The sequence below is a fragment of the Polypterus senegalus genome, chromosome 9, assembly GCF_016835505.1.
Source record: "Polypterus senegalus isolate Bchr_013 chromosome 9, ASM1683550v1, whole genome shotgun sequence".
Classification (NCBI taxonomy): Eukaryota; Metazoa; Chordata; class Cladistia; order Polypteriformes; family Polypteridae; genus Polypterus; species Polypterus senegalus.
Window position 1 is genome coordinate 58,655,513 of NC_053162.1, and position 14,985 is coordinate 58,670,497.

At 37.2% G+C, this 14,985-nt stretch overlaps 1 protein-coding gene across 1 annotated transcript in view; it reads right to left on the reverse strand.

Moving 5' to 3' along the window:
- gpt2 (glutamic pyruvate transaminase (alanine aminotransferase) 2) overlaps positions 1-14,985 on the reverse strand; it is a 31,446-nt gene that overhangs the window by 9,220 nt on the left and 7,241 nt on the right. The window contains exons 2-6 of the mRNA XM_039763134.1: positions 5,175-5,264; positions 4,629-4,737; positions 4,380-4,513; positions 3,443-3,686; positions 1,840-1,919 (exon numbers count right to left, since the gene is read on the reverse strand). Of these exons, the coding sequence (XP_039619068.1) occupies positions 1,840-1,919; positions 3,443-3,686; positions 4,380-4,513; positions 4,629-4,737; positions 5,175-5,264 (657 nt within the window). The remainder of the gene's footprint in view (positions 1-1,839; positions 1,920-3,442; positions 3,687-4,379; positions 4,514-4,628; positions 4,738-5,174; positions 5,265-14,985) is intronic.

Genomic DNA, 14,985 nt, shown 5'->3' on the forward strand with positions numbered 1-14,985 from the left:
AACGAAATTCAATCATGAGCAGTTATACGTTGGATTGACGTATATGTAACAATTCCCCTGAAAATAAAAATCTATTTAAATTGTACATCTGCATCCCCATATGTGAGCGGCAGAACCGCAAAAGAGGCTAGCGTGTAGTGCAGGCCTGGGGTTTGGCGCGAAGCGAGCCCCCAAGTATATTATACATATAAGTACAGCTTACTTAACTCAATCAACACAAGGCTGCAGATTGGCAGCAATAAAAAAAACCTGCACAATCTCTTTATAAGAGGCCAAATTGTAGATGTTACTGAAATTTGTTAATTAATTTGACTTTTGTTTTGCAGTTTCTGAATTCAGATTTAGAATTCTGAATGAGGTAAGTTTTTTTTGTTGTTTCATTTTATTATAAAAAAATGTTAGCAACAAATTGTGTTACCAATTAGCTCGCTAGTTGTGTGACACTGTAAGACTAAAACCACTTTTTGTGTGTATGTGTGAATGAGAAACTGATTGTAGATTTCTACTGTATTAAAAATTATGGTTCAAGATTTCTAGAAACCACGTATTTAAAGGTGAAACGTTTGCTAGACTATAAATAAGTAGCAAGCATTGTGCATCTGCCTTCTTTGATTGAGTGTAAAGAAGTGTCACACCATTTTATTAGAATGGAAATAAAAGCCACTTCCCGATTTTTGTCAATTCCATACTTTACAAAGTATTCTTTAAAACTCTTTAGCATTTATGTTAGAATCTTAGCTCCTCTATGCTATTGAAACTTCTAAGGATCCAGATTCGGACCCGAGTGCAGCCATGCAACGGGTGATACCTCAGCAGCACACTAGTTCAGATGGTGTGGAACAGTGTGAGGTTTTTTTATGGCGGCTGGAGTGCCAAGCATACTTAATAATTTTTGACCTGAATTGCTTGGGTACTGTTCATTCAGCAGGCAACATAGCCTCTAAGGCATTTAAATATATTAGCACTTTTTGACTGTTATTGGAACCTCTTGTAATGCCAATCTAATTCAAGAGTTCAGCATCTAGACTGCTGGTAAAGCTCATTTTGTTTACTTTATGTATTTTTCTAATTCATATTGTTGGAAAGAGAATATTAGGCAAGATGAGAAACAATATGTTTTGATTGACACTTTTACATTTGTGAATTGAAAATTTGTTTGCCTTTCAAAATACATTTAATTGACTAAACAGTATTTAATTTAACCAATTTTCACAATCGGGCATTGTTGCACCTTTTAGTAGATTATCACATTGCCTATGTGACTGCAGACTTAATTATCAGCAAAAAAAAAAATACAAATGCTGCCACTTATGGAAAAAAAACGTTAATACAACTAACAGCACATTATCTTATTTGCTAAATTTCAGAAGCCAATGTCCTTTCAAAGTCAGATATTAAGATGGAAGAAAAACACAGACTCAGAACTCTACAGCTAATAAATGTTGGCAGTTTATTTAGCTTCTGATTATGTTGTAGGTAACAAAGAAAACCGTAACAGTGAAACTACAGCAAAATTTATCTTAAATATGCTGTTAAACATCCTATTTAACATTTAAAAACGCACTTGCCAAATTTACATATTTACTTTTTAGTCCTCAAAATCTTCTTTCATTTGATTAGATGATTAATTATGTATTCCTGGTAAATTTTAAAACAGTTTAGGTACAGTCATTCTCAACAGAATACTAGAGACTATGCATGTTTTTACAAGTAGATTAACATATAAGTTAAAGCAGCAATATCTTAGAAAGGTGCTTGCTCTAACTATAAAAGGGAATTAAAGTGACAATATTCATGTGCACATAGTTTTATCATTATCATTATTAAAGGCTTTATTACCTCATCAGACAGAATGAAAAGCTTCTCCTCATAAGCAAAGTGAATAACATCCTCAATGCATTTTCTGCTTTGCACTTGACCTGGAAAATTAAAAAAACAATAGTGAGAAGTACTGCAAAGGTAAAGTGTATCAGTATAATGGAATATAATTTGTTCTTTATTTGCTGTTACACTTCCTAATAAATATATTGACTGATTTGATGTTTTTCACAGTCTGGCAATTTATTTAATGTTTGAACCCTGATAAATAATTACACATATCTGAAAATAACTACTGCCTGCTGATAATCTGAAAAATCATCACAACATGGTGAAAAATGTTAGTATAAGCTAGCATCTATGCCCCTGGAAGATATAATTTGTATTAATTTAAATATTATGTACACACACACACCACCTTCCACATCCTTCAGTAGTTATAAGTCTAGTTTGTCTTTTATACCAATAACATATTTCATGAAAAGTAATCTACTAAATTTAGTTCATAGTGTTCATGGTTACAACCCAGCAAGGAGTTACTGCAATTCTGGAATTCAGTCATACCCAAAACGAACAAATTCTCTACTCACTAGAGTAGAGACATTGATAGAGTGCCTGGGTGGATGATAGATGGGACAGCTAGCAATAACAACAGGGTCATGATTTAAAAAACACATAAACCTTTACTTTCTTTCCTTAACCCATTCTATAAAATATATCCAGGTAACATCAGGTACTTCGGCTAGTATATATTTCAGAAAAAGAGTGAGACAGATTTAGTCATATATATACTTTCAAGATTATGAAGGATGTTATAAAATGAAAAGAAAAGTCTTCAAGCTGTCTGCAAGAAAAGGTTCCTTAAACACTTTGTATTTTTACATCTATCTATCTATGGCCATTATAGTTACAGTATTTAATTCATTTGTGATAGCTTATTTTTCTGTAGGTTTGCTAGCATTCAATATTCACTACAAGAACATACTTTGTGTTTAGGCCAAGTCAGCAAAAATGAAATCCTGCTGAGACAGTACTATCAATATGGTAATTAACAAAACCTACTACTATTAAAACAAATTTGCTTTGTTATGCTGGTAGGCAGATAGGAAAAGCCACTGCCAAGGCTAATGTAATGAAATATATCAAACAGATCTATTTAAAAGATAAGCAATTATTAAAACAAAATTGTCAGTTGTCAGGATTTTATACATCATGTTTATTTTTAATAAAGGGAATAAATACATTTAAAGAAGCAGTATATTACAGTTTCACAAATTTTACACAACTTTGCATTTTTCCATTGAATTTAATGTAACAGTTTATTTGATTAGATTTCTATGGTACCAGAACACCACGAGTTTGAATGAAATTTCTTTTGGTTTGCCATTTAACCAAAATATTAAGTTGTGTTTAAATTTAGAGGAGATCAGATTCAATTTATTAACGCTGTATACAAACTTTTACTTTCCATATCAAACATACTTGTTTTCAATAACTGTGGCCTCTCATTTAGTATCCAGTCTGTTTTTCTGCATATTAAACTTCCATTACCTTCTTCCCTATTCCTTAACATTACTGCATTTGTTAATCTCACTTTTTGCAATGTAGTCATTTTAACTCCTACCTGTTGGATTTCCTGGGTTAATGATGCATAATACTTTTGGGGTGCAATACTTCCGGGCAGAACTCAATGCTCTATGTAGTTCACTAACATCAAGTGCCCAGCAGTTATCTTCATCAAGGTAGTAATTCACTTGGACTGCACCTAGTTCAGATATTGCTGCAGAGTACAAGGGGTACTGAGGGATAGGGATCATCACACCAGTGCGTGACAGACCATCTCCTGTAACTAGCAACTTCAGAATACTCTAGATGTAAAAAAAAAAGATTTTACCATTGTTAATGCCTGAAAGGAAAAGCTTAATCCTTTATTAAAGTGTATGCTATTAGTGTAATTAGTTTCTGAAATATAATGAATATATTCATTTGTAACAAAAAAGGAATGTTTGTGTTACATTAACACCTTGCAAAACATGTTATTGCATTAAGCAAAAAAAAAAACACCTTTTGTTACTGTTTTTAAAACAATAACTAACAAATCCTCGTATTCCAGTAAGTAGTAATATTGCTGCTACTTATTTTCAGAACTATATAATTCTGTAAGTTTTAAACAAACTTTGAACATATTTTCTTGGATTTATCCAGGAAATCATAAATATTTAAAGACTGAACAAAATAAATTACATATACATGTAGTGTGAATACATAATGAAGTTTATCATTATAGAATTAATCTTCTACTTACAGAATTGTAGAAAATAACTTGAAAAATGTACAGTTTTGTAAGATATAATCCTATAATAATGGTGATTGGAGAACATATTTTAATAAGAGAGAAAACAAAATGATTGTTAAATGTGTGACTAATTTTTGTTTTGTCCCAACTTTGTTCTATAGTTTTCTTCTGTACCTTTTAAAAGCATTTTGTAGAAATATTCCACAATATTCAAGTTTAAACTAGAATTTGAACCATTAAGAGTTTTATTCCATTTTTTATTTACCATAATGCCATCACTGGCCCCAGTAGTGAGGTAAATATTATTTGGATCAGCAGGAATGCCATTATCTCTGTGCTCCAAGTATGTTGCAATATTTTCACGTATAATTTCCAACCCCTGACTTGCACTGTATGATCCTGTGTATAAAAAAAAAATAAATAAATAAAGTCAAAGCAATAATAATATTTTACAATAAGTCCCAAGATTGTCAAATCAAGCACTTTACTTATACGAGGAAAAATAACTAGATACCTAAACTATTGCCTCCACAATCCTGTAGAATTCTGCGAGCTCTGTTCTTGGCATCTTCTGGAAAAGACGGACTTTCTAGTAACTCTGGAAATGTACTCAAAGCAACTACCTGCAGTAGAAAAAAGTAGCCTTTGTTGACAATGCTTATTCATGGCTTTACCTAGATAACCTTGCTGTAATTGGTTTCCGTTAAAAAAAAAATAATAATAATAATAATAAAAATCCACAATTACTTCAGTGTATTTAAATTTCTACATAAAACTGCATCAAAATTAAAATCCTACCTCCTAATATATATATGTGGTGCATTAGATGAAAAGCCACAAAAAAGGGTCCAAATTAAGTACCTAATACTTGGTATTAAAATAATGAAACAGAACCTACTGCATACCTATAAATATAAAATAAATATAAATAGCATTTCAAGACAGGTGATATTATATTTTTAAAATGATCATTAGATAACTAACAGTCATTGGCAATCAAAGTCTTTAAATTTACATTTAAATTCATAATACAGGCCTAAACAACAGAAAATACTCCTACCTGCCGAAGAAAGGTAATTGGCTTTTGGCCCATAGCATGAGCATCTCCAATGTTAGCCCTAATTACTTCCGTGAATGGCTTTTTAATTCCCTGCAAATAAGAAGAGGTTATAAAATATATCAAATGCACAAGTTAAACACTTATTTTTGGAATAAAATGACATGTTTACAATAGATATTTTTAGGTGAGTGAAGGGCTACTAGACTAATTTAAAGATGGAAGTAGATCCCAATATATGTGGTGTGACAGATAGGGGGCGCTATCGCTCCCTTGAACCCTCGGACAATACGCCAGACACCAGGTAAAAGTCCAATAATTATTTGTTTGAACTATAATGCAGTGCACAAGCACCCTCCACTCCACAATATTCATTAAATTCTCCACAATACAAATCAGTAATCAATCCACCACTCCCAGACGCGATGCCACCCTTCCACCCAGCTCAGCTCGCCGTCTGGGGATTTCCCACAGTCCTTTATAATGCCTGACCCGGAAGTGTTTCCAATCCTTCAGTCCGTGACTCCTTATCACTTCCGGGTCAGGTAAAAAGTCAGTTTCTTCAACCCAGAAGCGCGTCATTTCCCTTGTCGCTTTGCCTATGACGTACTTCCGGGTTATAGGGCAAATATGATTCTCTGGGCCTCCCTGTAGCGTCCTCTGTTGGCCACTGTGGTGTCTAGCAGGGCTGTAAAGGAAAACTCCATAGTCCAGGATTCCCTGCTGGTATTCGGGGCCACTCCATACTGCAGGGAGAGCTCCACCTGGCGGCCTGGGGATATTGGCCGGGATGACATGCCGGCCATAGTCCACAGTGGAAAGTAAAATTGTTTAACAAGTGATTTTTTTTTTTTTTTTTTAAATAAATATTTAATTCAGATCTTAACAACTTCACATTACACTTAATACTATTTCAAAATAATAAACACATCTGTTTTGTATAATGTCTTATTAGGGGCACTATCACTAAATGTTTTAAGACGATATATAATACTATAGTCTGCACTGATTAAAATAGTGTATTGTAGAAATATATACTGCTCAAAAGAATTAAAGGAACACTTTTTAATCAGAGTATAGCATAAAGTCAATGAAACTTATGGGATATTAACCTGGTCAGTTAAGTAGCAGAGGGGGTTGTTAATCAGTTTCAGCTGCTGTGGTGTTAATGAAATTAACAACAGATGCACTAGATGGGCAACAATGAGATGACCCCCAAAACAGGAATGGTTTAACAGGTGGAGGCCACTGACATTTTCCCTCCTCATCTTTTCTGACTGTTTCTTCACTAGTTTTGCATTTGGCTACAGTCAGTGTCACTACTGGTAGCATGAGGCGATACCTGGACCCTACAGAGTTTTCACAGGTAGTCCAACTTCTCCAGGATGGCACATCAATATGTGTCATTGCCAGAAGGTTTGCTGTGTCTCCCTGCACAGTCTCAAGGGCATGGAGGAGATTCTAGGAGACAAGCAGTTACTCTAGGAGAGCTGGAGAGGTCCATAGAAGGTCCATAACCCATCAGCACGACCAGTATCTGCTCCTTTGGGCAAGGAGGAACAGGATGAGCACTGCCAGAGCCCTAAAAAATTACCTCCAGCAGGTCACTGGTGTGAATGTCTCTGACCAAACAACCAGAAAGACTTCATGAGGGTGACCCAAGGGCCCCATGTCCTCTAATGGGCCCTGAGCTCACTGCCCAGCAGCATGCAGCTCGATTGGCATTCGCCATAGAATACCAGAATTGGCAGATGCACCACTGGTGCCCTGTGCTTTTTACAGATGAGAGCAGGTTCACCCTGAGCACGTGACAGAAGTGAAAGGGTCTGGAGAAGCCATGGAGAACATTATGCTGCCTGTAACATCATTCAGCATGAGCAGTTTGGTGGTGGGTTAATGATTGTCTGGGGAGGCATATCCATGGAGGGTCACACAGACCGCTACAGGCTTGACAAAGGCACCTTGGCTGCCATTAGGTATCAGGATGAAATCCTTGGACCCATTGTCAGACCCTATGCTGGTACAGTGGCTCCTGGTGCACGACAATTCCTGGCCTCATGTGGTGAGAGTATGCAGGCAGTTCCTGGAGGATGAAGGAATTGATACCATTGACTGGCCACCACACTTTCCTGACCTAAATCCAATAGAACACCTCTGGGACATTATGTTTTGGTCCATCCAATGCCACCAGGTTGCACCTCAGACTGTCCAGGAGCTCAGTGATGCCCTGGTCCAGATCTGGGAGGAGATCCCCCACAACACCATCTGTCATCTCATTAGAAGCATGCACCGATGTTGTCAGGCATGTATACAAGAACACAGGGGCCATACAAAGTGCTGCGTACAATTTTGAGTTGCTGCAATTAAATTTTGGCAAAATGGACTAGCCTGCCACATCATTTTTTCACTCTGATTTTTGGGGCGTCTTTGAATTCAGGGCTCTGTAGGTTGATCATTTTCATTTCCATCAAGCGATGTGGCATCCTTTCGTTCCTAACACATTACCCAGTCTATATCAGTATAGATATCCAGGAGGATTTCTTTTTTCCATTGAGATCTGATGTGTTTTCAAAGTGTTCCTTTAATTTTTTTGAGCAGTTTAGTTTAGTAGATAATAAAGCATGTGTTTAAAGTCAACACAATTTAATGACAAATCTCCAAACCTGCATTTCTTTGGAAGGAAACTGAAGAACACTGTGGAAACCCACCAGAAAAACATGCAAACTCCAGGCAGGGAACACCAGTGATGCAATTCCCTGAGACATTTTAATGAAATTCTTCATGAAAGTGATATCAAGTATAAATCTAAGGATTCTAAATGTGCAGAGAGCTTGAATATCATACATTTTATGTGTTCTGTGTGGCAATTGCTGCTTGCATTTTCTGTCAGTTCAGGAGGATGCCCCAGAAGCACATAGCAATTAACAAGTGGGTAGGTTTTAAGATGACGTTTTACGATGGTCTACTTTAATGATAAAACCAAATATGAGATTAAAGCTGAAATTTCCAGTTTAATCACAAAATAGAACTTTTCAATGTGTCCCTATTTTTTTTTTCTCTGTGGCTCAAATATGCTGCTGTATATTCGTATGTCTCGTGAAGGTGCAAAAAATAAAAAAGAATGCACAGAATATGGTGTGTGAGACCTTTATAATGTATCTAGTTCTTACGTTGGGGAATATGCGATGCTTGACTATAAAAACCCCATGAATGGATTTGTATGTCTGCATTTTGCTTCATCACATTCAACCATTCATCAAACGTCAAAGCACGCACATCAATCCTGTAGGATCTGCAAAACCTTTTGAGAGATATTGTGGCAAGGTGTTCTCGGAATTAAATGGCTGTTTCAGGAAAATCACAGTACAGGGAAGCTGAACGTTTTCTCACTGTGATGATATCTCGAACTGCCACCTGGCGGAATCTTCCAGATTTACATAAAGTACAAACGCAAGTATAAATGGTACACCGCTTGTGTAGCAGGATTATGCATCGCGTTGCGTGAAGTATAAACCCGGCCTTAGTTTCTGAAGATGTGCTCAGAGGACACATCAAATGAACGCTGGGAATACGTAGAAGCCATGATGCATGCACATACACATTCTGAGCATGAAGTATAAACTGGCCCTAACTCAGCAAGCAGTCCTTCATAAAGATGTAATACATGTATTCATTTACTGGACCAATTTAGAATTATAAATTAAACATGTCTTTCAAATGTGGGTGAAAAGGAGATTAGGGAGACGAGACGTGATCTTCTCAGAAGACAATTTGACGTCTGCGAGAGACACTTTAACACCATGCTAGACAAGGCAGTGAGACAACATTTAAAGCAAGTTCACTGACATCAAAGCTAGCAGTTGTTGGAATTCTTTTGGCAGACACGCTTCATGTGCTACCAGCTTTTAAAACAATGACTAGCAACAAGCTGAACACGCAGCTCGCCAGCAGCAGCAAGCCAGCAGGTGATCCAACTGCTACTCCTTAGCATGCGTTCAGCCAAACCCCCCCCCCCCCTTCATAATGTGAGCGGCAAAAGGACAGCTGCTGTACAGACTTTGAAATGATCGACGCGCAGCTTGAAAAGCAGAATACGCAGCTTGCCAGCAACAGCAGCAGCAACAAGCCAGCAGATGATCCAACTGCTTCTCCTTAGCGTGTGTTCAGCCATCCCCCACCCCCTCTCCCCAGTGCGAGAGAGCGTTATACGTCCAGCGGAGAAAGAGATTTAACCACGCCCGAGGCCGGAAATAAAGGACAAGTACAGTATTGTTTTTACAAAGGTTTTAAAGTAAAAGTGAAAATAATGCATATGTAACAATTCCCATGAAAATAACAATCTCTTTAAATTGTATATCCGATAAACCAAACCCGATGTTCCAACCGCTTCTCCTTAGCATGAGTTCAGGTGCCCCTCCTTCACAACGTGAGCAGGGTTACACATCCTGCGAGGAAAGAGATTTAAGATTTGGACATATTACATCTTCTTTAATTGAGAACTTAAAATGAGGAAAACTCATTTAAAACTTAAAATTTATAAGAGCTGAGAGTGCAGGAACTGTGTTTATCAAAAGCATTCACATCAATAAGAGGTGAGGTTACCATGTGCGTGGTTGAAAATATTTGAGAAAAGGACGTAACTTGAAAAAAAATCTCATGGCCAAAATCTCATCTCGCGGGACTTGAAAAAATCTTCCAAAAAGTATACTAGGGGCTTTGCCCCCTGCTCGCTTCGCTTGCCCACTCTTCTTTACAGAACTGTTCAAGTTCGGTCAAACTGGATGGTGAGCACTGGTGAACGGATATCTTCAAATCTTTCCACAGATTTTCAATGAGATTTAGGTCTGGGCTTTGACTGGGCCCCACAAGGACATTCACTTTTTTCTCCTTCAGCCACTGCGTGGTCAATTTTGCTGTGTGCTTCTGGTCACTGCCTTGTTGAAAGGTGAACATTCTGCCAATCTTCAACTTTCTGGCAGAGGGTAGCAGGCTTTCCTCGGGAATTGATGGTATTTTGCCCCATCCATTTTTCCTTCTACCCTAACGAGAGTGCCAGGCTCTGCGGCAGAGAAACAGCCCCACAACAGGATGCTGCCACCTCCATACTTTACTGTACGTATGGTGTGTTGTGGATGGTGAGCTGCATTGGATTTCCGCCAGGTGTACCATTTGGTATTGAGGCCAAATAGTTAGATTTTGGTCTCATCTGACCATAAGACCTTTTCCGCTTGGCATCAGAATCTTCAAGGTGCATTCTGGCAATGCTCAAACGAGCCTTAATGTGGCCTTTCTTTAGAAGTGGCTTTTTCCTTACGACCCTCCTGAATAAGCCACGATTGTGTAGCGCTTGTGAAATTGTTGTCACATGCACACAATGACCACTCTTTGCCATAAAATCCTGTAACTCCTTCAAAGTGGCCATTGGGGGCCTCTTGGTAGCCTCTCTTACCAGTTTCCTTCTTGCTCTTCCATCCAGTTTGGAGGGACAGCCGGGTCCAGGGAGGGTTCTAGTATTACCAAACACTTGTCACTTCTTTATCATGGACTTTACTGTGTTGCTTGGGATTGATAAAGCCTTTGAGATTTTTTTTTGTATCCATCTCCAGCCTTATGTCTGTCCACAACTCTATCCCTGAGATCTTTTTAAAGTGGCTTGCCACCCATAGTCAGTTGTTTGCTGTCAGTTGCACTACCAAGCAAGAGAATGCTCCAGGAACAGCTGTTTTTATGCTTCACTAATCACACTGATTACAATTGATCACAAGTGGAAGCCAGTAACCATGGTCTGCAATGGAAATGGTGGTTACTTATACCTGATTGAGTTCACAAATATTGTTTAGGAGGAGAGACCCAAAAGTTCCCAGAATCAGTCAATACCATGAGAGAAGAGTGCAGTTATTAACTATGCCACTTGGAATCACATGCCTACAGTCTTGTTAATCAGTCCTTAGGGTGGCATTGTGCTTAGCTGATAGAGATGCGTTGTCTCAAGACAAAGATGATTACATTTTCCGAGAATAACAGACTTGTTTCCTCTTGATCAGGCTGTTAATCAGTGACATTACACTGAAACTGATAAGGCAACTGCAGAAAAGCATCTGAGAAAAAATTGTCCAGAAAAATGGCTAATACAAAACTGCATTTTGCACCATAACAGTGAATCTGCACATACTGTGTTGTCAGTCAAAGGGTTTTTGACCAGAAGTGGTTGTTGCTTCACACCTCCCTTATTTGCCAGATCTTGGTCCCATTGACTTTATTTGGTCCAAAAAGTTAAGATTGAAACTAAAGGGAAGATGTTAGAAATGGGTTGGAAATCCAGGGGAACAAAAAAAAGGAGGACCTGGACATAACAAAAGATGTGCACAGGAAACATTAACAGAAGTGGGAGAAGGGCAGAGAAAAGTGTATTTCATTTCAAGGACAGTAGTTTGATAGTGGCTAAAAGGGAACTGCTGTAATTTGCATAATATATTTTTTTTAACAGTTTCAGGAATTTTTGGTTAACCCCCCCAACAACCCCTATAGTTGTATGTTTGTGAAAAATGGAGATACAAAAGATATATACATATACTATATACAAGACTGGCAGATATAACGTAATGATCTTCACTCCCAGTTTAGATGAAGAAATAATGATAAGCATTGTGATGAGAAAAAATAAATCTGGCAAAATAGCAGTGGTGGACATGAAAGGTTGATGGATTGCTGTGATGTTTACATTTATAATCGAGTTTAAAAGTGTTTGGAATCTAAAGACAACATGCTGAATCTGCTGTATATTTATACATATAAAAAAGCTCAAAATACATTAGCCAATATGAATTTGTAAGCAGTGCAACATGGTTGGTCTCAGCTCATTGCTTTGCCAGCTGTTACTGTTTCTCACTAAAAACAGACTCCCAGATTAATTTTGAAATCTACAAATTTCCAAACCTGCTGTTGGCTTGAATTAATGGAGAGGTGGAATTCTTTATGTATAAAAAAAATACCACAAATAAAGGAGACATAATTGTGGAAAAAACGTAACCATTACAATTGGGCTCATACCCCCTAATGAAGAATAATCAAGCAAATCTCAATCAGATGCAGATGCAAAAGATACAAAAGAAGTGCTAAGAGTAACTGGGTGTTGAAGAAAGGTACTGTTTGCTAATAATGCATCAATCATTTAGCCGATTGTTGTTTTGGAACATTTCTGTTTGCAACAAGACTGTCACTAAAGTGTATTATCCTTTTAGGATATTTGTGATCATGATCACTGGGATAAGATAATACATAAAGCATAAGCACTGAAGAAAAAGTAAATATAAGGAACAAAGTAAGCTATTAGAGGCAAAATGATTACACTTCTAAATTAAGATTTAGTTGAGTTTTTAGTATCTATTTTAAAATGTGTATATATTTTACTAATTTATTTTTTAAAATGCTGCGTTTATTAGGATTTCCTCTGAGTGCTTTGTTGCCTACTGTATCTCGAAGATATGTACACGTATATTAACTGGTGACTTTAAACTCGCCTAGTAGCCATGGCAGTGTATGAGGTTACCGTGTGATGGACAGGCATCCTATCCTATCCAGCCTCCAACATGCTGACACTGTGTAATGGAGAAGGCAAGCCATAAAATAAATGGATGGACATTTCTGGAAGAACTGAAATCTGTGTGGAATTGATCCTAAAAGAAAACAATATAAAGAGAAATGAACAATAAACATGGTAGTTTTTTTTTTATTTCAAAACATGCAAACATTTCTTTCCTCTAGAATCGGGATTCTACACTATTTTGGTATATCAGGTATGCAGGCTTAAGTGCCGTACACAACAAGATTCACAGATTTGATTGTGTTACTACAAACCTCATTCTTGGCCATGGGAGAGTCACAAGGGGTTCACTAGTCAGTGTAATTTAAAACTGATGCTTTTGTGTTATTTCTGTACTCTTCATGTAAATTTACAGACACCCAATGGGTGCCTTGGTGAAACACAAATACAACATTGTGCTGCATGGATATTTGTTTATGGTAATGTATTTGCCATTTTTATGTGTTTGCTTAGAGCTCTTTTACTGTCTTGAAGTTCTGAAAATTCAAATCAGCAAAAACAGGTACAATGCTTTAGGAAGTAATCTTATTCATTCGTTTACACAGTCTAGCACCTTCATTGCCTTCATGTCACCTACATCATACACAAACATCAGCTACAGTTTCTCCACAGTGCTTGATTGACTCTTCAATTACTATATGGTAAAAAAAATTGTTTTTTTAAAGGAGTAATTACTTTTTATATATAGATTTGGGTTTTGTATAACTTTGATAAATAAGTACTTGACAGTAGGTTTGGGTGAAGACCTTATGACATGTATTGTGAAAAATATTAAGCAATGTTTAAAACTGTCACTTGAAGTTATAACTAGAAATCACCACACTAGAAGTATAACATTCATTATAAAGGGTCAGCTGAAACTGCAGATTCATGGGAGGGGAAAGATAGTGCTGTTAATTTAGTAACACTTTTCTTGAAGGTTTCATGTTCTGGGTCACCAAGGCAAATATACCCATTCATAGAAGCTTCTTAGCTTAGAAAAAGAAATGTTTACTAACATCTTTAACTATAGTATTTACATAAACTATAAAACTTTACCTATAATATTTACAGTATTTACAATATTGTCTTCAGACTACATGCTCACACAAAATGTTGCTTATAGCTTTTAATATTAATAATCTTCTTTATTACTGATTAGGTAAGATCACCAGTTTTACTTGGATCTCATTTTCTGTTTCCCAAATGAGTGCTACTCTGTATATAATTTTCATCTTGCCCTTTATTCTAATGGTTATGCTTCCACAATGCAAAAGCACAGTTTATTTATATTGTACTCCACCTATACTAATAATAGTAATGGATGACCATTTGCTGACTATGTACAGCAAAAAAATACTTCACAAAAAAACTAGAAACATTATAGCAGAGGTTATGCTTACAATTTATGTTCACAAGATAAATGACACTAAAAGGCAAATATTAGGCTGGGATGAAAATAAACATTGTTCTTTCAGGCCACAACACCTGCGTGCTGTGCCTCAGAGAAATATTTTAAATAATTTGAAAGAGTGAGTACTGGGAATGTCTGTTAAGGCGCTTTTCCACTGCATAGTACGGCACAGCACGGTTCAGTACAGCTCACCCTGGTTTGGCTCGGTTTGCGTTTCGACTGCAGTTTAGTACCGCTTTAGAGTGGGCGGGATTATTCACGTGTCGTTATAGTTGCGCCACCTCTACTGCCGTGACACCGTGGAACTTTTACAACAACACGCAGACAACGACAACACTTTAGCTCGACGATGCGCAAGGGTAAGCATCTAAAAAAAGCACATCACTAGCTAACTTTTATCACTGTTGCAAAGCATAAAATGAACTTAACTGCCAGTGTAACATTAAAATGCTGATTCTGTATATTACAGATCTTCCACATTTTGCAAAAAAGTCGCCGCAACAGACCATCTGTTTGGACATTTAACCGTGCCTCAGAGTGGTTGGATGTGATTGTTCCCGGTTTTACAAACACTCAGTGGCTGGAGAACTTTCGAATGTCTGAAGAAACATTCATCCACTTATGCAACAAACTGCGTCCAGCGATGGAGAGACGGGACACAAACTTCCGCGTGTTTGTACCTTTAAAGAAAAGAATAGCCAGTGATGCAGTAATGACGATTTTCTCCGGCGAATCAGTGACCAGCAGAGTTTACACGTCATGTTTTGGTAACGGTTCGGCGCGCTTGGAACCTCGGCTGAGGTGGTACTAAAAAAAGG